At 47.8% G+C, this 22,427-nt stretch overlaps 3 protein-coding genes, 1 long non-coding RNA gene and 2 other non-coding genes across 7 annotated transcripts; 5 read left to right on the top strand and 1 right to left on the bottom strand.

The window, feature by feature from the left end:
- Positions 1-295: 295 nt before the first annotated feature.
- Positions 296-8,166, top strand: PPP1R26 (protein phosphatase 1 regulatory subunit 26). Its single transcript, XM_056504933.1, has 2 exons — positions 296-468; positions 3,068-8,166. The coding sequence occupies exon 2, from the start codon at positions 3,129-3,131 to the stop codon at positions 7,077-7,079; it is 3,951 nt and encodes a 1,316-aa protein (XP_056360908.1). The 5' UTR covers positions 296-468; positions 3,068-3,128; the 3' UTR covers positions 7,080-8,166.
- Positions 8,167-11,322: 3,156 nt separating this feature from the next.
- On the bottom strand, positions 11,323-15,371 carry PIERCE1 (piercer of microtubule wall 1). Its single transcript, XM_056504936.1, has 3 exons — positions 15,286-15,371; positions 15,140-15,218; positions 11,323-11,742 (listed from the first exon to the last, which is right to left on the bottom strand). Exons 1-3 carry the CDS (start codon positions 15,348-15,350, stop codon positions 11,542-11,544), a joined length of 345 nt encoding a protein of 114 aa, XP_056360911.1. The 5' UTR covers positions 15,351-15,371; the 3' UTR covers positions 11,323-11,541.
- Positions 15,372-15,408: 37 nt separating this feature from the next.
- On the top strand, positions 15,409-17,350 carry MRPS2 (mitochondrial ribosomal protein S2). Of its 2 annotated transcripts, none has more exons than XM_056504934.1 (4): positions 15,409-15,543; positions 15,616-15,681; positions 15,796-15,925; positions 16,506-17,350. In XM_056504934.1, the coding sequence occupies exons 1-4, from the start codon at positions 15,516-15,518 to the stop codon at positions 17,047-17,049; spliced, it is 768 nt and encodes a 255-aa protein (XP_056360909.1). In that variant the 5' UTR covers positions 15,409-15,515; the 3' UTR covers positions 17,050-17,350. The 2 variants fall into 2 exon arrangements, with proteins under 2 accessions (XP_056360909.1, XP_056360910.1); XM_056504935.1 differs by having other exon boundaries at positions 15,422-15,543; positions 15,619-15,681.
- Positions 17,351-18,309: 959 nt separating this feature from the next.
- LOC130260017 (uncharacterized) lies at positions 18,310-21,817 on the top strand. The gene is made up of 4 exons (XR_008841727.1): positions 18,310-18,571; positions 19,534-19,642; positions 20,210-20,285; positions 21,659-21,817. It is a non-coding gene; the product is annotated as an uncharacterized LOC130260017 (long non-coding RNA).
- On the top strand, positions 19,888-20,021 carry LOC130260287 (small nucleolar RNA SNORA17). The gene has a single exon (XR_008841758.1). It is a non-coding gene; the product is annotated as a small nucleolar RNA SNORA17 (small nucleolar RNA).
- On the top strand, positions 20,313-20,444 carry LOC130260288 (small nucleolar RNA SNORA17). Its single transcript, XR_008841759.1, has one exon. It is a non-coding gene; the product is annotated as a small nucleolar RNA SNORA17 (small nucleolar RNA).
- Positions 21,818-22,427: the final 610 nt, after the last annotated feature.

The raw sequence follows: 22,427 nt of genomic DNA, 5'->3' as shown, positions 1-22,427 counted from the left end.
CCCAAACTTGGCGCCTGGGACAGCCAAGTGTTGCATCCTGATGTTTTCAGTTTCCCCCAGCGCGGCACTCTGAGGTAGCGGATGGATCATCCCCCCTGAGACAAGAGCCGAGTCCCACCTCGCTCTTTGCGCTGTTTTCCCGGCCCTGGCCGCGGGGCCGCCGCGGAGGCCGCGCTGCCCCTTCCGTGCCGTTAGCGCCGTTACCGGGCTCCCGCCGCCCTGCCCAGCTCCGCGCCGGCCCCGGCCAGCGGCCGCCGCCGCCTTTGTGCCCCGGCCCGCGGCGCTCCCTCCCCGCCTCCCCGCCGGAGCCCTGCGGCGCATGCCTCCCGCTCCCCGGGGGCAGGCAAGGAAGCGCCGCCCGCCCCTGCACCAGCGCGGCGGGCAGCGGCGGAGCGGAGCCCGGCGGAGCGCACGGCCCGGCCCGGGCGCGCCGACCCCCGTGCTCCCCTGTCGGCCTCCTCTCGGCAGGTGAGCGGCGGGCGGGGGGAGCGCGGCCCGGCCCGGCCGAGGGAGGCCCGGGCCCGGGTCCGGGGCGGCGGAAGGCGGGAAGGGGGAGCCATGGCGGCGCGGGCAGGGCCCGGCCGGCCGCGGGCAGCGGGCGCGGCGCCCCGCGGGGTCCCGCGGGCGGCGGCTGCGGCCGGCCCTGGAGGGTGGGGGGCTCGTCAGAGCGCCTCCGGGGCGCTCCCCGAGCTGGGGGTACCCTCGTGTCCCCTCATGCGGTCTCTGTGTGTGCCCCCAGCTTAGTGTCTATTTATGTCCCCTCACACAGGCTCTGTGGGTGTCCCCCAGCTTGGCGTTCCTTCATGTCCCCTCACACAGGCTCTGTGGGTGTCCCCCGGCTTGGGGTCCATTTATGTCCCCTCACACAGACTCTGTGGGTGTCCCCCGGCTTGGTGTCCCTTCATGTCCCCTCACACAGACTCTGTGGGTGTCCCCCGGCTTGGTGTCCCTTCATGTCTCCTCATGCAGTCTCTGTGGGTGCCCCCCAGCTTGGTGTTCCTTCATGTCTCCTCACGCAGCCTGTGTGGGTGCCCCCCGGCTTGGTGTCCCTTCGTGTCCCCTCACACAGTGTTCGTGGGTGCCCCCCGGCTTGGTGTCCCTTCATGTCCCCTCGTGCAGCTGCTGTAGGTACCCCTTGAATTATTGTCCCCTCAAGTCCCCTCATTTCACCCCACAGAGTTACAGAGGGTACCCCCTCCCTTATGGATGTGTGTCCCCACATTTCCCCTCAGATCTTGTCCGGGTACTGACCCCGGTGTGTGTCCCCTCACATCCCCTCACACCCTCAGTGTGTGTCCCCTCCTGTCCCCTCACACCCTCAGTGTGTGCCCCCTCACACCCTCAGTGAGTGTCCCCTCCTGTCCCCTCACACCCTTAGTGTGTGTCCCCTCCTGTCCCCTCACACCCTCAGTGTGTGTCCCCTCCTGTCCCCTCACACCCTCAGTGTGTGCCCCCTCACACCCTCAGTGTGTGTCCCCCCTCAGGCAGCACCCAGCTGTCCCCTCAGGGTCTCCATGGGTGCCCTGGGTGGGTGCTGGCACACAAAAATTCACCCAATCCTGTGTAATTCTTGCAGGACCCTCAGCCCAGGTGTGGATAGTGAATGTACCTGCCCTTTCCTGAAAACTGTGGAAATAGGTTAATAGGAAAAACGTTGGGGTTTTATTTTTTAATGAAGCTGGGAGCTAAAGTGTGTTAATTGCATTGCTTCAAGGTAATGAAGTATCCTAATTTCTGTCTTTTTGATCCTTAGCTGCTTATTACAAGGAAAAATGTTTTTAATTTATATTTGCCCATGCAAAGAGTGATGAAGAATTGTCTTCCTTGGTTGTCTGTTACCTTCCTCTCAGTAAATAAATAGAAGTTTTAAAGAGTTTAGAGTCATTAATGCTTTAAAATATTTAATGACACTGATTAATTTGAAACCAGAACTAGAGAATAATTGACAAGTGCAAGGTTAGGGAGGTTCCAGAGGGAAAATCGTATCCCTGTACATTGGCAGAGTCCAGTGCCACTGGAGTTGGGACTCCCTGTGTTTGTGTGGAGCCTGGGCTTGAAGAGCCACCCAAGCGCTGGAGTTTTTGGGAATTGCTGTCACACTTGATCCCCCCAAGTGATGCTGCAGGTGAAGCCTTCAACCCTCATGGGACCATGTGGAGGTGGTGTACTCTTTGGGTGTTAGCTGGAGTTTTGTGGGTGGCTTTTTCCACTCTTCCACAAGCCAAAGCTTCGTTCTGTCCGTGGTTTCTATTGGAACACAAAGAATAGTTCCTAACCTTCATCCTGCTTTTGTGCACTCCCCAAGATCTGTGTTTGCCAAGAGCTTTTATCCTGCAGATGACTGATGTCTCGGGGTTATTGCTGTAGAGTGTGTGTTCAGTGTTTTGGGATATTGTGTGAGCACTCTGCTCTCTGAGGAGGAGTTGGTTTGTGTCCCACCATCCCAGGGGATGGTCCAGGTTTCTCCACATCCACCTGTCCTGCACCATGTGGACACGGCCAGTGCTGTTTTCATTGGAAAACTGGGAAGCTGAGCTGTGTGATCCTTAAAAAGGGCAGTTTTTCCAAAGGAAGCAACAAGCAGAATATTTTGCTGGGTTCTCTACACCCTCTATAAAAGAATTCCTTAAAATTGTTCCTTCTCTCCTGCCACAAAGTTTTCTGCAAAAGTATTCAGACAACCTCAGTGCAAAGGGGATTGCACACACCAGTGCACTGAATCCCATCCCAGTGGGTCTTTGTGGCTCTGGGCAGTGCATCATTATTTAGGAGCACATGCAGCAAGGACTGGAAAGCACAGCAAGAGTTTCAGAAGTGAATTACCTGAATTGGGTTATGATTTTGCCAGAAAATACTGCAAACCACAATTGATGAATGCACTGCCTTATCCCCAGTGGCAGTAGTGACTGATTGACCCGTTCAAGTGATGTTGAGGAGTAACTCTGTGATTATCTGGCACAGTTGTTCTGGTTGTTAATAATTTACAGTTTATGTTACCAACATTATTCCATGGAATTTCTAGAAGGCACACGCTTAATAAATATTTTCCTTTTTTTCTTTGTTTTAGGATGGAGGAGAGACCGATCTGAAAATCTGTTCCATCGTGGACTTTGCTGTGCTCTGCTAGAATGTTCCTTATGGATGCTCCTCCTCTGGTAGCTCTTCAGACAAAATGGGAGTCCTTTGGACCAGCAAGGAATTGTAGATACCCCGTTTGCTTCCCTGAATCCGACAGCAGCGTCACCAGAACCTCTGTGAGCGCCAAAGTTCAGATGATCATCAACAACCTGCAAAGCCAAGAGCCTGCCCTGGGTATGAACAATGAGTGTGCCTGTGTTATGCAGAAGAAACAGAAGGGAGAAAAAGGCACCAGTGCCAGAGTCACATCCAGCAGCACGTTGCTGCGGAAGCATCCTCAGTACACCCAGTGTGGGTGCACCGGGGATTGTGGTGACAGCGAAGTGGAAGAGAATGTGGAATTTGGGACTCTCCTGCTCGATTCTGACAGCGATGATTCTGTGGACCGAGGTATAGAGGAAGCCATCCAAGAGTACTTGAAAACAAAAAGCAAGAGTGCCCAGTCGTTGCCAAGGAATGCAGAGCGTTCTGAGAATGTAAGGAGAGACAAAAGGTTTAAAAGAGGTTTCTCCCAGAACAAAGTGAGTAACCTCCTCCCTGTGAAATTTAAAGCCGAGATGCTCTCTGAAGAGTACCTGTCCGACCACCTGGGAATTGGGAAAAGGCTCCAACCTGCTTCCCCTCAGAGCATCAGCAGCGATGACTCCTTTGAACAGAGCATACAAGCTGAAATAGTGCAGTTCCTGAATGAGAAGAAGCAGCAAGAAATTAGTAAATGTGTTACCGAGGAGAAAAAAGATTCCCGTGTGAGGTCTGTCCTGAAATGCAACAAAGAAGCAACAAACAGAACAAACTGTGGTGCTATAAAGCAAGGTTGTAATGCCCTGCTCCTGAGGCACCATCCCAAGCTGCAGAAATCCAGCACCCAGTCCAAGTGTTTGCAGTCAAAAATCCAAGCAGAGCCCAGTGATTTCAGCCAGGTGAACCAAGCATATCTAGAAATGGCCACTGCCAGCCAGCCCTGGCTCGTGGAGCAGAAAGAGGGAAGTGGAGCTCATTACTGGGAGCCAAGGGAAGCACTTGTCAAGGACAGCATGCACACATCTGACTCGAGCAGTGATGATGGCATTGAAGAAGCCATTCAGCTTTACCAGCTGGAGAAAATCAGGAAAGAGGCAGGTCATGCAGCAAACTGTGTCCCTTTGCAGAGGGAACAATTTGATCCAAAGGGTATGGCAGACATTTCTGCCAGCCTGACAATTAGCTCCACAAAAAGTGCCTCACCAGAAATCCATAAAAACCCTATAAGCAACAAGAGAAAAGAAATTAATTCCAAGTCAACGGGATTAGAAAGCACCAGCAATGACTTTAATAAGCTGTTTAAACCACTGAAAAAAGCCAGACATTTTGCACTTCCAGAAAACAAGATTGCTGCTTGTGAGCTCACATTGCAGGCCTCTTGCAGAGCTGACACATCTGCAGAACTCATGTGTGCAGAAGCTATCCTGGATATTTCCAAAACAATCATGCCATCCCAAATGGGAAGTGACAACAAATCCCTCACTGCAGACTCCTTCTTTTCTCCCCAGCTTCTCTCGTCCTCCCGTTGTGAAAGTGACAGCAGCCATGTGGACAGTGATGACAGCATAGAGCAAGAAATCAGGGCTTTTTTGGCTCTGAAAGCACAGTCAGAAAACCTTGGAACAAAACCTCCCAGCCTGTCACGCTCCAACCAGATGCCTTTGCCTTCTGATCCAAACAGCCTCACCAGGACCCTTGAGCCTGCTCTGCCCAAAACACTGAAATTATCCCTGAGTCGGAAAAGGAGACTTAAAAGGGAAGGCAGAACAGCAAAACAAGGGGGGTCAAAAGTACCTGAACAGCTGGAGACAGGATTTTTCCAGCCAAGTAACAATTCCAAAATCCCTGTGCTCCAAGAGGAGCGTGCCCTGGGCAACCCCTCAGAACTCCAGAATGCTCAGAGTAATAAAGACTCGAGGCAGCAGCTGATGGCTCCCAAATTGTCTGGCTCTGATGGCAGCAGATGTGTGGCTTTGGACTCTCTGAACCCTTTTCTGCAGGTTCAGGGCAGCACAAGGAAACCTACAAAAAACCCCGTGCAAACCCCAGAGAGGGAGGGGTCGGGTGATGAGAGCAGCTCTCTGGACAGTGATGAGGACCTGGACAGTGCTATCAAGGACCTGTTAAGGTCTAAAAGGAAGTTAAAGAAGAAATCCAAGGATCAGAAGGCTCAGTGCAAGAAGAAAGTCAGATTCAGTGAGACAGAAAATCAGCTGCTGGATGAGTTCAGTAACCTCCAACAAAACGAGTGGAAATGTAAAAATCCCTCACTGCTGAAAAGCTGCCTCTCAAAACCTAGGAAAGCTGTGAAGGAGAATGCAGTCAGGAACCCCCCAGACAACATCAAACTTCCCAATGACAAGCCAGAAACCATGAAAAACCTGGAGTTTAACTTACAGCTTAAAAAAGGCAATAAACCTAAACCAGTTTCAAATCAGAGGGGGTCTAAGAACAGAAAATGTGCTTTCCCAGCTGTGTCAGACACCAGTGACAGCAGCTCAGTGGACAGCGATGACAGCATCGAGCAAGAAATCAGGAGGTTTTTGGCAGAAAAGGCTAAAGACTCTGCCAGCAACTCAGAGATGCAAAAAGGTGATGCAAGTCTGGACCTCTTCAGAACGACCAAACAAACTGGTAATAAAGGAAAAGCAAAGCAGCAGGCAGTGGAAAACGAGATGGACCTCGTGCTGGGTCAGAGTAAAAAGGCTGAGGTAGCTCAGCAAAATGAGGAGGTGAAGAACTCTCAGAGAACAGAAGGGAAAAGTGCAATGTTAGCTGGCAGTGGAAAATGTGCTTCCTCTGCAGAGAATGTTCCTACTACTGGTCAGTCAAAAGCTAAGCAAGGACTGGGAGGGGTCAAAGGTGGTGCTGCTGGGGAGTTACCTGGGAATGCAGCAGGTAAAAGGAATGTCTGTAACACTGAGCCCCCAAAACCCAGCAGAAGTGAAGGGTGCAAAGTAAGAAAAGTCATGAATGCAAAGCCCAGATCTAAAAGGAAGAATACCTTCCAACTGAAAATCTCAAGTAAATTTATTGCAGGTTTGAAATATGCCCGGGACAGGAAGAAATTGATGCTTTTGAACAAAAAGCAGAAAGCAGAGGGTTTGCTCACCCAGAGCAGTGCCTTGAGAATGGAGGCAGCTTCCCAGGACACAGATGTACTTAACCCCTCTCCAAAAGGTGAATTTAGTGGGAAAATTACACCAGCAATAAAAGCACCCAGTTCTTCTCAGAAACTCACTGTGGAAGGGGTGAATCCCCATGTAGCAGAAACCTGTGCAGGAGCTGAGTATCTCAAAGAGGCAGCTGAGGGTTGCAGGAAGGCTGATGCTCCAGGGGATCAGCCCCACTCCAGCCTCCCCTCACAGGAGCAGAGTGTGGCAGCAGGAAAAGCTGATAAGGTTTGCAGAGGAACCTGCAGAGCTGAGAACACCCAGATGTGCATCAAGGAAGGAGATATCCAGCAAGGCAGCTGGGCTGACCCCACTGCAGATCCCCCACGCCCTGAGTGCAGTGTGGGAAAAGCAGATAAAGTCAGCAGAGAGCCAGCTCAGCAGAGTGCTCAGGTGGGCAGTAAGGGAGGGAATAACCAGCTGGACAAGAGGCCAGATCCAAGTTTAGCTTGCCCAAGGCAGGAATTCAATGTGACAGCAGCAGCAGCAGTGCATAATAGTGGAGGAGCATGTGCAGATAACAGTGTGCAGATGTGCATTAAGGAAGAAAAAGTTGACAGACAGGAAGAAATTCAGGTGTCCAGCTCCAAAATGGAAGGAAAAATACCTGTCCTGCAGAACAGGGAAGCTGCTAGTGAAGTACACCAAGGGCAGGAATTTTTAACCAAAACCTGTGCAAAATTTACTGACCTACCTGCAGGGGACTGCCCAGGTTCCCTTTTGGAAAAAAAGGTTTCAAATATGTAAGTACTTTTTTTTTTTTTTTTTTTTTTTTTACACTAGCAGTCTTTTTATAAAATAACTGTGATTGTAATTACCTTGATAAAGCTTGAGACAGAAAAGAAGAGGCAGTGGGAGATGCTGATACCTGTATATCATACACACACTAATGTGAAAATAATTCTATTTAACAGGGATATCACAGATAGTCATTCGTAGCTTTTGTAGAATTTTGTAAATTATTTAAAGTGCTCTAAGGAAATATTTTTTATAATGATTTTTAGGGCTTGCATTCCTCCAGGATGCTGTAGTTACTGTAGATAAGATATTGGCTAATCACACTTTAAATTATGAGGCCTCTAATTGTCTCTCAAAGGGAAACCTGTTTGCGCACAGAATTTATTTGGGAGCCTGTTAGGAGATCCTAGGAAAGCACAGCCTTGGATAGCCATGCAGATCTGACACTGGCCACACTGAGCTGCCTCAGGACAATCCTGGGGTGGGTTTTGCTGGGAGCTCAGTTTTCCCAGCCTGAGGACTGTGGGATGAGGTCCCTTGTGGGTGTGGAGATCCGGCCTGGAAGATACAAATGCAAATTCAGGTAAATCAAGTGGATGGCTCTGTCTGCACCTCCTGTGCAAGTGATCTCAGCACTGCTTTTGCACACCCAGAACCTCCTGCTGACAGATGATTCCAAGCACAGTTGCAGTCCAAGACAAGTGAAGGAGTGTGTCTGTTCACACAACGTGATTTCCCTGGATTTCCCTGGATTTCTGTACTGTCGGGCCTGCAGGGTTCAAACGATTCTTCCTTATTCTCAACTCTCTCATTTTGATGCCCTGCAGTTACCCAGAGATGGCTTTTGGTTCCCTGAATGAACTTTCTGGAACTGAGTGCCCTTAACTTTCGTTTTTCAGAAGTGGTTTTTAAAATGTTACATTTCTGTGAACTTTTCACTGACAATTTTGGTGCAATAAAGCAAAGCTGGGTTTGCTGTAGGAAGTCACAACACAAACGGATTTCTTCAGCCACGGATATTTTCAGCACTGTTCTTTCTTCAGGCCTTTTCTCTGCCTCCGTTTCCAGCAGCCAGAATAAAGCAATTTTTCACTACTATCTTTTTATTTGTACTGACTTTCAACGGGATTGAAGTAGCACATTGACATCACACACACACAAAAAGTGCCCCCACGCTGGTTTCGCTGCAAATTCAAAAGGTGTAAATTGGAGCTGTTGGCTCTTTCATTTTCGTTTTTGTGTCGTCGAGTCCTTGGAGGAGTTTGTTCTCACATCTTGTCCCTGTGAATTGATCTGATATTCTCTTTGTCTGCTCTTCTGCAGAACTTCTCTCAGCCAAACCACCACTTAGCATCACTTTGTTTCTCGGTCGCTTCAGGAGTCTTCCTCCAGGCTGGCCTTAAACTTGCGAAATGGAGCAAAAGCAGCCAAGAGTGGATCCAGAATCCCGCGGTGGCCCTGGTGTGATGCAGAATGTGGGCAGAACACGGTGTAGCATAGAGTAGTAACTGTGGCATGTAGAGAAATAAAGATCCTTGGTGTGTTCATGCTGTGGTGCAGCTACGTTTGAAACATGTTTCTAGTGCTCATTTGGCATTTCTGACCGTCCAGCCCCCTTTTTGTAGCACTGGGGTTGGTTGGCCAGGTTCTTTAAAGGTCAGTGTGTTAGCTCATCTCCATTTTGTGGTAGGATACCTTGGAAAAGTTGTTTTTCCTTAGCTCAGTGCCTGCACTCCCTCTCCACAGGTTTATCTTTTCTCTGCCTTGATTCCGTTGCAGGATTTGAGCCTTTTGTTTGGAGTAGGTCAATAGGCTGGTATTTTAAACTAGAAGTTTTCCAAGTACCTTGCTTTAAAAGGATTAAACTGTACACTGAATTTTCCTAGAGATGTTTGAAGCACTCTGTACTGTTGGTATAAAAAGCTGAATGTTTCTCCTCAAAAGTTTTCAGTAAATCCACATTAAGACTTCAAAGGTGTCTTGTGCCCCTGTTGCTGTGTCTGTGTCCTCAGTACCACTCGTGACTGATTCACTCCCAGTTCAAATGCAATTCCAGTTACCTTGTGCTTTAAATAAAACCTGATTTCAAACAGCACTTTTTTTTTTTTTTTTTAATTGATGAACTTGATTTGTATATAGGAACTGGTGTACATTGCTGAGTTTCTAATGTTTAATAAATGGGGTTCTGCCCATGGACCATGAAACTGGAGTGCTCCTATGGTTTGTGTCATCATCTTGAGTGAGTAATAATTTTTGTGTTCCCTTTTGTGTGCCATTAATTATTTATAACAAAAAATGAAGGAGGAGAATTTACAAAATACAAAGGGGTGTGGGAGGTGAGACTGGTGCTTGTGGTAGCAGAACCCCAGGAGTTTTCTTTGCTGGTGTTTGTGGTCAAGAAGTGGAATCTTTCCTTGTATAATGAAATGTGTGTCAAGGAGCAATTCTGATATTGGAAGAGCCAGGGCTCCAGTGGCAGTGTCCTCATCCCAGCCCAGTTCTCATCACTTGTTCAGAAAAGAGAATTCTGGTGGTTTGGAGCAGTAAGAAATCCTTTTACACATCACTGACCAGGCTGGGGAATAAAAGAGATTATATTGAGTGGCAATAAATTCCTACACATGGTACCAAGGGACTGCAGCACAAACCTCTCAAGGCTGGGTCTGCATAAAAGCAGTTCCAAAAGCAGATTTTATTTCCTGTTATAGTGCCCATGACAGCCCCAGGGAGGGCACAGAGTGGGCACAGCCCTGCTGGCCTTCTCACCCCAGTGCCAGCTCTGGGGAGTGTCCAGAAAACTTTTTTCCATCCTGAGACACCAATTAATCCCTTCTTGCAGTAGATACATGGAACCATAAACTCAGCTCTGCTAAAGCTTGTAAAGCTACCCTTAATATTTTTTTTTTAATGCACAATGCTAATTTTTTTTCCAGTCAGAGCACAAAACTTGTTCATTTAGATATTAAGTGATTAAACCACTGCAGTACCACAGCAGTCAGATAAATCTAAAAAGAGATTTATTGCTTCAATTTTTTACCCCAGTGACTGGTTTTGGGTGCTTTGGGAGCAATCCTCAAGGGACAACAAGAACTGCCTTTTTTATTCCCTGCCCCCATTTCTTTTATTAATGTAGAAGATTTTTAATTGTTCATCCCTGCAGCCTCATATAATTTTATTTGAAAATGTGAAAATCTTCCTTTCAAAAGACAGAGTAGAAAGAGATTGTTTCAGGTAGATCCTGAGTGGTAAAATGAGTAATTTTTAGGATGGTATTTTGAATTTATACAGGTGTTTCTTTTAAAAAAATCTATTTGGTCTAACCTCTGAACACTTAGATACACTGCATGCCAAACTCTTCAAAAGAACTGGTTTCAAGAATAAAATTAAAAAGGAAGAAATTGAGGCAAGAAAGAAGAGGTGGGTGTTTTCAGATGGAGTGGGAACGTTTGTGACAGAATCCACTCTGTTTATATTTTTAAGAGGCAGCTTTATCCCTGTATTATGCCACCTGCAGAAAAATCTGTGGATAAAAATATATGTAACATTGTCACAACTATTTCTATTGATTCAGCACTTTGTTATTTTCTCATTTCAGGAGAAGAAAGGGAAGTTCTAAGAAGCTCCAGCTGTTGTCTAGAGTCTGATACGAGAATCACAGCAAATGAAAGAGGGTTGCTTATTTATTTTCAGATGTTAAATCTTTGAAATGTTAACTTTTCAGGTCCATTCCTGCTCAGTTTATTTCTCTGTTCCAATTTATTGGGGTGTTTGCAGCAGAGGGAGATCTACCAGCTCTTACCACAAACAGAACATTTCTGACATGTGAAGAGTATCAATTGCAGTGGTGTTTGGACATAATGTTAAACTCATTATTTATATTTTTAGCAAACAGTTTGAATATTATGCTCATTTTTAATGTTATGTTACACCTGTAAGGTGGGACTGTTTCTCATCCATAAACAGGCAGAGTAGTTTCTCTTAAAAATTCATTTTTAAGCCAAAAATGTTCAGGTGTTCTTTCAGTGCAGTCACTGTCCAACTGATGCAGTTTCTTTGCCTGTACCTACAGTTGTTCTAATAAAACTTAAAAAAAAATCTTCTTTTTGTTTACTTGTTATTATTTGAATAATTTCTTAAAACTTTGCAGTTTCGATTGAGAAGAAACATGAACTTTCTACAAGAAATCCAACGAGTTAATGAATACCTCTGGAAAACTTGCAGACTGATTATTCATTAAATAGTAGAGAAGCAATTCAAATCTTAATTTTTAATGAAACATGCTACATGAGGCAAGAGTGTAAAGGGTCATTAGTGAGAGAGGAGATAAATACAGAATTTACATTCTAAATAAATCAGGCAAAAGGCTTCACACGAGCTACCTAACACTTAAGCACATGAAACTTTGATGCAGGACTGCTGGCAGCACTCCCTGCGTGGTGTGAGGGGTGCTGGCCGTGGGCACACAGCCTGGCTAGGGTGGCTGGTCCCTGCAGTGCGAGGGGCCGCTGGGGTTGTAGCTGGGGTGGAAATCCAGGTGCTCGTAGGCGGTGATGAAGGTGTCCGAGCCCGTGCAGTGGCTCTTCTCCAGAGCCGTGTTCAGGCTGCCGTTCCTGTACATGCCGCTCTTGCCCAGCTGGTCCGAAAACTTGTGAGGCATGGTGTGGAAGGAGCTCTGCAGGTGGTGAGAGAAGGGCAGGGAGAGTGTTTGAGATGTGTGATAATTGATAAAAGATCTGTGTTAATCATAGAAGTTTTGGAGTTTGTATGAACCAGAATACTTAGAAAAATTAAAATTTGTGAGGTATGGTGTGGAAGGAGTTCTGCAGGTGGTGACAAAAGGGCAGGGGAGAGTGTTTGAGATGTGTGATAATTGATAAAAGATCCATGTTAATCATAGAAGTTTTGGAGTTTGTATGAACCAGAATACTTAGAAAAATTAAAATTAAATAATTTGTGTGGCATGGTGTGGAAGGAGTTCTGCAGGTGGTGAGAGAAGGGCAGGGGAGAGTTTGAAATGTATGATAAGTGATAAAAGATCTGTGTTAATCATAGAAGTTTGTATGAACCAGAATACCTAGAAAAATTAAATCTAAAATTTGTGAGGCATGGTGTGGAAGGAGTTCTGCAGATGACAAGAAAAGGGGAGGGAAGAGTTTGAAATGTGTGATAATTGATAAAAGATCTGTGTTAACCATAGAAGTTTTGGACGTTGTATGAACCAGAATACTTAGAAAAATTAAAATTAAATAATTTGTGTGGCATGGTGTGGAAGGAGTTCTGCAGGTGGTGACAAAAGGGGAGGGGAGAGTGTTTGAGATGTGTGATAATTGGTAAAAGATCCGTGTTAATCATAGAAGTTTGTATAAACTAGAATAGCTAGAAAAATTAAATCTAAAATTTGTGAGGTATGGTGTGGAAGGAGTTCTGCAGGTGGTGACAAAAGGGCAGGGGAGAGTGTTTGAGATGTGTGATAATTGATAAAAGATCCATGTTAATCATAGAAGTTTTGGAGTTTGTATGAACCAGAATACTTAGAAAAATTAAAATTTGTGAGGTATGGTGTGGAAGGAGTTCTGCAGGTGGTGACAAAAGGGCAGGGGAGAGTGTTTGAGATGTGTGATAATTGATAAAAGATCCATGTTAATCATAGAAGTTTTGGAGTTTGTATGAACCAGAATACTTAGAAAAATTAAAATTAAATAATTTGTGTGGCATGGTGTGGAAGGAGTTCTGCAGGTGGTGAGAGAAGGGCAGGGGAGAGTTTGAAATGTATGATAAGTGATAAAAGATCTGTGTTAATCATAGAAGTTTGTATGAACCAGAATACCTAGAAAAATTAAATCTAAAATTTGTGAGGCATGGTGTGGAAGGAGTTCTGCAGATGACAAGAAAAGGGGAGGGAAGAGTTTGAAATGTGTGATAATTGATAAAAGATCTGTGTTAACCATAGAAGTTTTGGACGTTGTATGAACCAGAATACTTAGAAAAATTAAAATTAAATAATTTGTGTGGCATGGTGTGGAAGGAGTTCTGCAGGTGGTGACAAAAGGGGAGGGGAGAGTGTTTGAGATGTGTGATAATTGGTAAAAGATCCGTGTTAATCATAGAAGTTTGTATAAACTAGAATAGCTAGAAAAATTAAATCTAAAATTTGTGAGGTATGGTGTGGAAGGAGCTCTGCAGGTGGTGAGAGAAGGGCAGGGAGAGTGTTTGAGATGTGTGATAATTGATAAAAGATCTGTGTTAATCATGGAAGTTTTGGAGTTTGTATGAACCAGAATACTTAGAAAAATTAAAATTTGTGAGGTATGGTGTGGAAGGAGTTCTGCAGGCAGCAAGAAAACGGGAGGGGAGAATGTTTGAGATGTGTGATAATTGATAAAAGATCCGTGTTCATCACAGAAGTTTGTATAAACTAGAATAGCTAGAAAAATTAAATCTAAAATTTGTGAGGCATGGTGTGGAAGGAGTTCTGCAGGTGGTGAGAGAAGGGCAGAAGAGAGTGTTTGAGATGTGTGATAATTGATAAAAGATCTGTGTTCATCATAGAAGTTTTGGAGTTTGTATGAACCAGAATACTTAGAAAAATTAAAATTAAATAATTTGTGTGGCATGGTGTGGAAGGAGTTCTGCAGGTGGTGAGAGAAGGGCAGGGGAGAGTTTGAAATGTATGATAAGTGATAAAAGATCTGTGTTAATCATAGAAGTTTGTATGAACCAGAATACCTAGAAAAATTAAATCTAAAATTTGTGAGGCATGGTGTGGAAGGAGTTCTGCAGATGACAAGAAAAGGGGAGGGAAGAGTTTGAAATGTGTGATAATTGATAAAAGATCTGTGTTAACCATAGAAGTTTTGGACGTTGTATGAACCAGAATACTTAGAAAAATTAAAATTAAATAATTTGTGTGGCATGGTGTGGAAGGAGCTCTGCAGGTGGTGACAAAAGGGGAGGGGAGAGTGTTTGAGATGTGTGATAATTGGTAAAAGATCCGTGTTAATCATAGAAGTTTGTATAAACTAGAATAGCTAGAAAAATTAAATCTAAAATTTGTGAGGTATGGTGTGGAAGGAGCTCTGCAGGTAGTGACAAAAGGGCAGGGGAGAGTGTTTGAGATGTGTGATAATTGATAAAAGATCTGTGTTAACCATAGAAGTTTTGGACGTTGTATGAACCAGAATACTTGGAAAAATTAAAATTAAAAAAAAAAAAAAAAAAAAGGAACATGGACCTAGATAAAGGGTACCAGTTTGTAAAAAAAAAAAAAAAAAAGGGGGGTTTCCATAGTCTGAAAGGTTTTTTTGCAGAATCAGATTTCCTGCCTTTGTGTAATCAATCACAAACTATCTGCTAAAGATCAGACTTCCCACTTCTTCTGTTTTTTATCTCCCAAGACTAGCTGGTTCCATGACCAATTGTCCAAGAGCTGTCCCACGGAAGTTTGGAAGTTTCTCTGACCACCACTGCTTACCTTGCAGAATTACAACAACGAAAAAATAGCAATTATTAATTACTACACTATAAAAAGGGAGCTGCAAACCAGGCTGGGTGGAAGCGTGGAGTGGGCGGTGACCTCTCACGTTTTCCCCAGCGCTGCTTGCTCTGTCTATATACAATAAATCTAAATGTTATATACATTATTACTATATACATATAATATATTATAATTAATATATTAATTATTAATATATTGTATTATTATATATTAATATATTATTAATATATATTAATATATTATTAATATATTATATATTATTATATTATATTATTAATATATACATACATATACATATATATACATATATATACACATATATATACACATATATATATATATATATACACATATATACACATACATATACACATATATATACACATACATATACATATACATATACATATACATATACATATACATATACATATACATATACATATACATATACATATACATATACACATATACATATACATATACACATATACATATACATATATATACAAATCCACATTTTGCTGAATATCGAGACTTTTGTTTCCCACTGATACCAGCCCGGGACACGAACCGGCAGCTCGTGCACGGTGGGGGCCCGGCTGCCGTAGCTCTGGTTGGCGGTCCTGAAGCGGGGGTGAGCCGGGGGCGGCCTGCGGGGACAGAGCACAGGTAGCGCGGGGAGCGCCCGGAGCCGCGCCCGCCCGGGGCTGCGCTCACCCGTAGCCGCGGCACACGGTCAGCTCCTGGAAGCGCCGGGGAACGCCCGGGCTGCGGCCGGACATGGCCGGGCCGAGGGCACGGAGCGTTACCCGGCCAGCGACCGGCGGCGGGCGGGGAGCGCTGCGGGCAACGGCCGCGGGGAGCGCGGGGAGCGCTGCGCTCCGCCCCGCAGGAAGCGGAAAGCGCCGCTGACCTTCCCCTCCTCATCCTCCTCCTCCTCCGTGCCCATGGCGGTGCTGCGGCTCCTGCGGGCAGGTGAGCGCCCGGGCTCGGCTCGGCTCGGCTCGCCCAGCCCGCCCGTGTGACCCGCGTGTTTCTCTCCCGCAGCAGCCCCGCGGTTCTACAGCACCGTCCCGGCCCCGGTCCCGGCCCCGGCAGGCAGCCGGCCCCGCGGTGAGTGCCCCAGAGCCGGCACTGCAGCCCTGGCATCCCGGTCCTTGAGTGATGCCCATGGGGTCACCCTGCAGTCCCCACAAACACACTGATTGTTTGTTTCCCCGCTCTCAGCTGAGGATGACAAGCTGCTGACCGAGCCTCTCCGCCACCCCGACTACTTCAACGTCAAGGAGCTCTTCACCCTGAAAGATCTCTTTGATGCTCGGGTGCACCTGGGGCACAAAAAGGGATGTCGGCACAGGTGAGTGGTGCTTTTCGTGATCCGGTTGACATCAGGAATGCTTCCCTGGATCACATTTGCAGGATTGGACTGAGCCTGGGACTGCCTGTTGCATCTAGATGTTGCTTGGGGTGAAATCAGCAGGAAAGGCCTTTGCAGGGTTTTACAAAGATGTTTATTTCAGCCACGCATGAATTCAGGGTTGGGGGAACAAAAGCAAAGGGCTCAGGGGTCCAGGCTGAAGTACATGGGATAAGCAGGGCGGGGAGAGCATCAGGGACCAATTATCAAGGGGCACAGGGGTACCACAAGGGAAGGGCCAGAGCAGAGAACCAGCAGGAAATTAGGGTGGGAGTGACCAAAAGGCTGGGAGAGAGCACAGGGAACAGAACAGGGGCTGCATTCCCTAGCTGGGAATTCCTTTGGTCTCCACAACTTCCCGCACAGGTTACAGGGATCTCCTCAATGTGGGCACTGAGAGGGTGTGAGGCTGGGTACGAGGGCTCCCTGGTATCAGCCAGGGATGGTTCCACACGCCCACAAACGCTCGGTGCCACACGCCCGTCCCCGTGTCCCCGTGCCACCCTCCGCTGCCCCGCAGGTTCATGGAGCCCTACATCTTCGGCTGCCGCCTGGATCAGGACATCATCGACCTGGACCAGACCGTGCAGCACCTGCAGCTGGCCCTCAACTTCACGGCCCACGTCGCCTACCGCGGGGGCATCATCCTGTTCGTGAGCCGCAAGCGCCAGTTCTGCCACCTGGTGGAGAGCACGGCGCGGGCGTGCGGGGAGTACGCGCACACCCGCTACTGGCAGGGCGGGCTCCTCACCAACGCCCACATCCAGCTCGGCCCCGGCGTCCGCCTGCCCGACCTGCTCGTCTTCCTCAGCACCCTCAACAACGTCTTCGAGCAGCACGTGGCCATCCGCGACGCGGCCAAGATGGGCATCCCCACGGTTGGCGTGGTGGACACGAACTGCAACCCCTGCTTGATCTCCTACCCCGTTCCCGGCAATGACGACAGCCCCGCGGCCGTGGAGCTGTACTGCAAGCTCTTCAGGATGGCCATCATCCGTGCCAAGGACAAGAGGCGGCACAGCGAGGCCGTGGAGGAGCTGAGGCGCAAAGCTGAGGGCAATTAGAGCCCTCAGATAATGGGATCTGCTCCGGGTATTCCCTGGGACTGGCTCTGTGCCCAGCTGGCTGGCTGGGGAAGGGACCCCCCAGTCCTGTGCACGGCGATCCCACAGCTGTGGAGGGTCTCTAGGTCCGGAAAATTGTCCAGAGCAATGCAAGGGAAAATGGAGCCAGGTCAGCCCCTGCCCCTGTCCCTGAGTTTGTCACTGTTGCAGGGAGGTGGTGCTGTCCTGAGCTCCTGATCTCACCTGAAACCGCTTGTATCTTGTGTCTCTTCTGCGCAAATAAAAGGATTTATTCTTGTGATTCTTTTTTGGGTTTTTCCCTTGTGGAATGGGACGGGGAGTCTGGCCAGGGCAAGCCAGGCAATGGGAGGGAAAGGATGTCCCCAAGCTGGGGACATTGCAAGGTGGCTGAAGCAGGGTGAGAGGGTCCCCACTTTGTCCCGGGACACGCTGGGAACCCAACCTTTGCTACCACAGGAGGTGGGGGACTCCAGGAGCAGCTGAGAAAAGGGATAAAGGGATATCCATCCCTTAGTAGCCTTGTGTCTCTGTGGGAGGCCCTAGACCAGTCTTGGGCAGGACTCTGTGTCCTGTACAGTGTTCCATCCCGTGTCACATCCCATATCCCATCCCATGTTCCATCCCATGTCCCATCCCATATCACATCCCATATCCCATCCCATATCCCATCCTGTGTCCCTTTCCATGTCCCATCTCATGTCCCATCCCATATCCCATCCTGTGTCCCTTTCCATGTCCCATCCCGTGTCCCATCCCATGTCCCATCCCATATCCCATCCCATATCTCATTCCATATCCCATCTCATGTCCCATCGAGTGTCCCATCCCATGTCCCGTTCCATATCCCATCCCGTGTCCCATTCCATATCCCATCCCGTGTCCCATTCCATATCCCATTCCATATCCCATTCCATATCCCATCCCGTGTCCCATTCCATGTCCCATCACATGTCCCATTCCATGTCCCATTCCATATCCCATTCCATATCCCATCCCATATCACATCCCATATCCCATCCCATATCCCATTCCATGTCCCATCCCATGTCCCATCACATGTCCCATTCCATATACCATTCCGTATCCCATTCCATGTCCCATCCCGTGTCCCATCCCGTGTCCGCGGCCCCGCCCTCTCCCAGCTCTAGGTCCTCCCGCCCGGCAGGGGGCGCTCGCGGCCGGAAGAGCGGCGCGCACGCGCCCGTTTCCCGCACTATATAAGCGGGAGGCGAAGGCTCCGTCGCCCTTTCGGCGGGCACGGGGCGGCGAGAGCGGAGCTGTGCTGGTGCCTCAGCGGGACCGCGAACGGGACCGCCACCGGCATCGGCCTCTCCCGGCGGGGCCAGCGGCAAACCCTAAGTCCCTGAGGCGCCGGAAACCGATGCTGGCTGGGGCGGCTCCACAGCTGCGCCTTCCCCCGCCATGTTACGGCGAGGCTCCCTCAGGGCCAGTGCCGCTTCCCCCCGGCCCCAGCGCTGAGCGGCGGCAGGACACGAGCGAGGTGAGGGTGAGGGAATGGCGCTTCCCCTCAGACCCGGCCCTGAGCGAGGTGAGGGTGATGGAATGGCGCTTCCCCTCAGACCCGGCCCCGAGCGAGGTGAGGGTGAGGGAATGGCGCTTCCCCTCAGACCCGGCCCTGAGCGAGGTGAGGGAATGGCGCTTCCCCTCAGACCCAGCCCTGAGCGAGGTAAGGGAACGGCGCTTCCCCTCAGACCCGGCCCTGAGCGAGGTGAGGGTGAGGGAACGGCGCTTCCCCTCAGACCCGGCCCTAAACAAGGTGAGGGTGAGGGAACGGCGCTTCCCCTCAGACCCGGCCCTAAACAAGGTGAGGGTGATGGAATGGCGCTTCCCCTCAGACCCGGCCCTGAGCGAGGTAAGGGAACGGCGCTTCCCCTCAGACCCGGCCCTAAACAAGGTGAGGGTGAGGGAACGGCGCTTCCCCTCAGACCCGGCCCTAAACAAGGTGAGGGTGAGGGAACGGCGCTTCCCCTCAGACCCGGCCCTAAACAAGGTGAGGGTGATGGAATGGCGCTTCCCCTCAGACCCGGCCCTAAACAAGGTGAGAGTGAGGGAACGGCGCTTCCCCTCAGACCCGGCCCCGGGAGCTGCCACGTGCGCTGGAAACCGGGCATATAATGGAATGCACAAGAAGAAAAAAAACCATCATATATATATATATATATGCACACGTTTATTAACTGTATATATATATTATATATACATTTATATGTATAATATAAAGCATACACAGCTGTGTGTATTTTTTATACCCCACTGAAGAAAGGAAGAAAATTTAGGGCTTTCAGGAAAATGTTTTCAAATATTTCAGTAGCTAACAGGAATTTTAAGTAGATACCCTTTTAGCTTTTATAATTCTCTGGTTTTCAGATAAATTGCACATTTCACAAAAACAAGGTTGTTAGATTATTAACAACATTTTTCCTTTTTTTTTTCTTTCTTTAGCTTGGCAGTGGATAAAAACATGAGGTGACCAGGATGGTGTGACTGCAGAAATGAAGAGTGATTCTTCAGAAAAAGGCTGCCCAAGCAAACTTCAGCCACCTTTCTGACTGTAAGTGGGGTGCTACATTTGGTATCTCCACCTGCAGCAGATACCTTTGTAGCACTGCTTTTAAAGAGGTGATAAAATCTCATTTTTATAAGTACAGAATCATGGAATGGTTTGGATTAGAATGGAGTCCTTGCATTGTCCCAGGTTGCTCAGAGCAGCATCCACCCTGGCCTTAAATGCTTCCAGGGATGGACATCAACCCATAATTATTTTTTTTATTCTTTCTGGGTTATTTGTACCCCCAGGCTGCCACTGGCGTTGCAGAGATGGCTGCTGTGGCATCTTTGTGTCAAAGAGTGGCAAGAGAGACCCAGGCTATGTTCTACGCTCGTTTGCTCTGCACCCCGTGAGCACTCAGAGTGATTGATAGCCTGACATTGTTCATCAGCCTGGTGGAGACTGGGGAAAAACTGACTCTGAACTGCTGGAAACGTGAGATCTGGGAGTGCTGCAGTGGGAAATGCTGCTCTGTGCATTTTTAATTTGGGAGTCACCAACCTTAATCCTAGCAGAAAATCAGAATATTCCTGCGCTGTTAATTAATTTCTTCTCAATTCCTGTTTCCAGTGAAACAGCAGCGGTGTGACAGGCTTTGGGGTGTGGCTGAACCCTGTCCCTGAGGCGTGGAGGAGCCCCAGAGCAGGTGAGAGCAGCGCTGGCAGCCCCAGCCCCTGCCCCAGGCGTGTTGCAGGCGTGGCTGCAGTGCCTCGTTTGTGTCATTGGTGGCAGACAGGAACAGGCGATGTCTTCCCTGGTGCTCCGAGCCCCGTGAGCTCCCAGGATTGCTCAACAACCTGACACTGGTGGCTTTTGCTGTTCTCTTTAATGGGCGGTGGGGAAGGGTGGACAGGATGCAGCTGGCACTGTCCTTCAGTCCTTCTATTCAGGGACACCTTGCACTACCCCAGGTTGCTCCAAACCCTGTGCACAGGTGTCCCTATATCCAAACCATGCTGTGTGTCACTGTCCCTTCCTGGAAGCTGAGTGACAGCAGCCCTGGGCAGCAGAGATTGTGACCCTGAGGCTTTGCAGTGAGCACCTCTGGCACTGCTAAATGGAAACCTCATTAAATGGCCATTACAGGGCCAGAGGGTGCAAAGTGAACCCTTTAATTGGCAAAAGTCACTGGCTCTGGAAAAGAATGTTAATAGGGTTGAGGGGATGTGGTTATGCTTGAGGATGTGGCTCTTATTTAAATTTCTTGACTTCTTTTAACCCTGCAGTGCGTGTTTGGGGTTTTTCATCAGGTTTCCTCACACCAGGGGTCCTGAATGCTAATGAGTGTCTCTTCAGAGCTTCCCTGTGTGAGGCACAGCAGAACCATGAACATTTTCCTGATGGCATTTACTGGAGCTGCCCTTCCCCAAGCAGCACTCCTGGGCCATGGGTATTGCTTCACTGAAGGAAAAACTGGCTCTCAGCTCTGGAAAACATCAATGTTTTGCATGCAAATGGTCTAGAGAGAAATTAAAAATCTCTCTGCACATAGCACAGCCCTTCATCATCAAGGACTGGTTTGTGTCATGGCTTTAAAAGCTGGAATAAGCCCAGGGTTTTTTTTTTCCCTGCACTATTAATAGCTTGGCTCTGCACCAAGGTTGGCAAACTCACCTTGGGATTTTTAGGGAGTGATGAAGTAACCCAGAGCAGGCTCCAGCTATCCTGCTCTTAAATTATTTATTTCCTGAACTCCCCCAGCCAGATAATTTTCCAAAACCTTTCTGATGTCATGGCAAAGAGTTTGTAAATTTCTGCCATGTCCTTCTGGACTGAAGGAAATCCCTGTCTAAGTTTCCTTGTGAACCCTAATAACAGAGCCTTAAAATGTAGTTTCATTTTATATTTCATTATTTCCTTTGGTCTCTGAAAAATCATGAGACAATCCCAAGACAATGAGGGCAGCAGAGGCTGGATGGCAGGGGTTAATTAGCTCATTAGTATTGACATTATTGCTCCCTTTTCCTGTCTGTTCTTCAACTTTTCTGACATCCCTGGGCCTTTTTTTTTTATTTGCAGATAATTCCTTGAGCTGCAGAATGTCTGACAAACTGGTTGGCAGCATCCACGTCTGATGGTTTTGGAGATTCCTAAAACTTGATCATCTGTGTTTTCTCTACATGGTTAAGAAGAATTTAAATTTAAAAAAACAACTAAATAAAGACGCCACCTACAAGACTGAAAGGATTATGCTGTGTGTTTGTAGCACCCCAAGTAATGCTATTTTTTAACCATTCTAGGATTTAAGTCTTTGTGGCTATGAGAATTTAGGATTGTTTTAAAGCAATTAAGGGTTTTTACCTCCAACTCCTTTAGCACAAAGGGCATCCAGTGAGATCAGATTCAGTCTTGGAATGTCCTGGCTTTTTTTCCATCTCCTGTGGGGAATCTGGAGGAACTGGAGTGTAAAACAGCTTTGCCCTGACTCATTTCTCTCCTGTATCCCGGTGTGGTTTGTAAGCTGCTCGCTTTGTGCTTTTTTATTGGTGATGAGCAGAATTCCTGGCAGTCAGCAGCGATTCCTGGGAGTGCCCAGGGCCACTGGGCATGGATTAAGGGAACAATTGTCACAAGTCTTTATTTCAATTGAGCTGTCAGGGCCAGGTCTCAGCTACAGGGGCCACCTCTTCATAAATAGAGAGGTTGTGCTATTGGGGAAACAATTTCCCTCCACTTTTCCAGGTGCTTTGAGGGAAGGGAACAGCAGGGATTTAGTGGGAGTAAACAATGGAGGGAAGGATGAAAAATGGCTTTTCTGACACCCTGAGGAGGGGATTTTGGCAGGAGG

Source organism: Oenanthe melanoleuca, chromosome 17, assembly GCF_029582105.1.
Source record: "Oenanthe melanoleuca isolate GR-GAL-2019-014 chromosome 17, OMel1.0, whole genome shotgun sequence".
Lineage (NCBI taxonomy): Eukaryota > Metazoa > Chordata > Aves > Passeriformes > Muscicapidae > Oenanthe > Oenanthe melanoleuca.
Note: the sequence above shows the minus strand (reverse complement) of the source record. Positions and strands in the feature narration are given on the sequence as shown.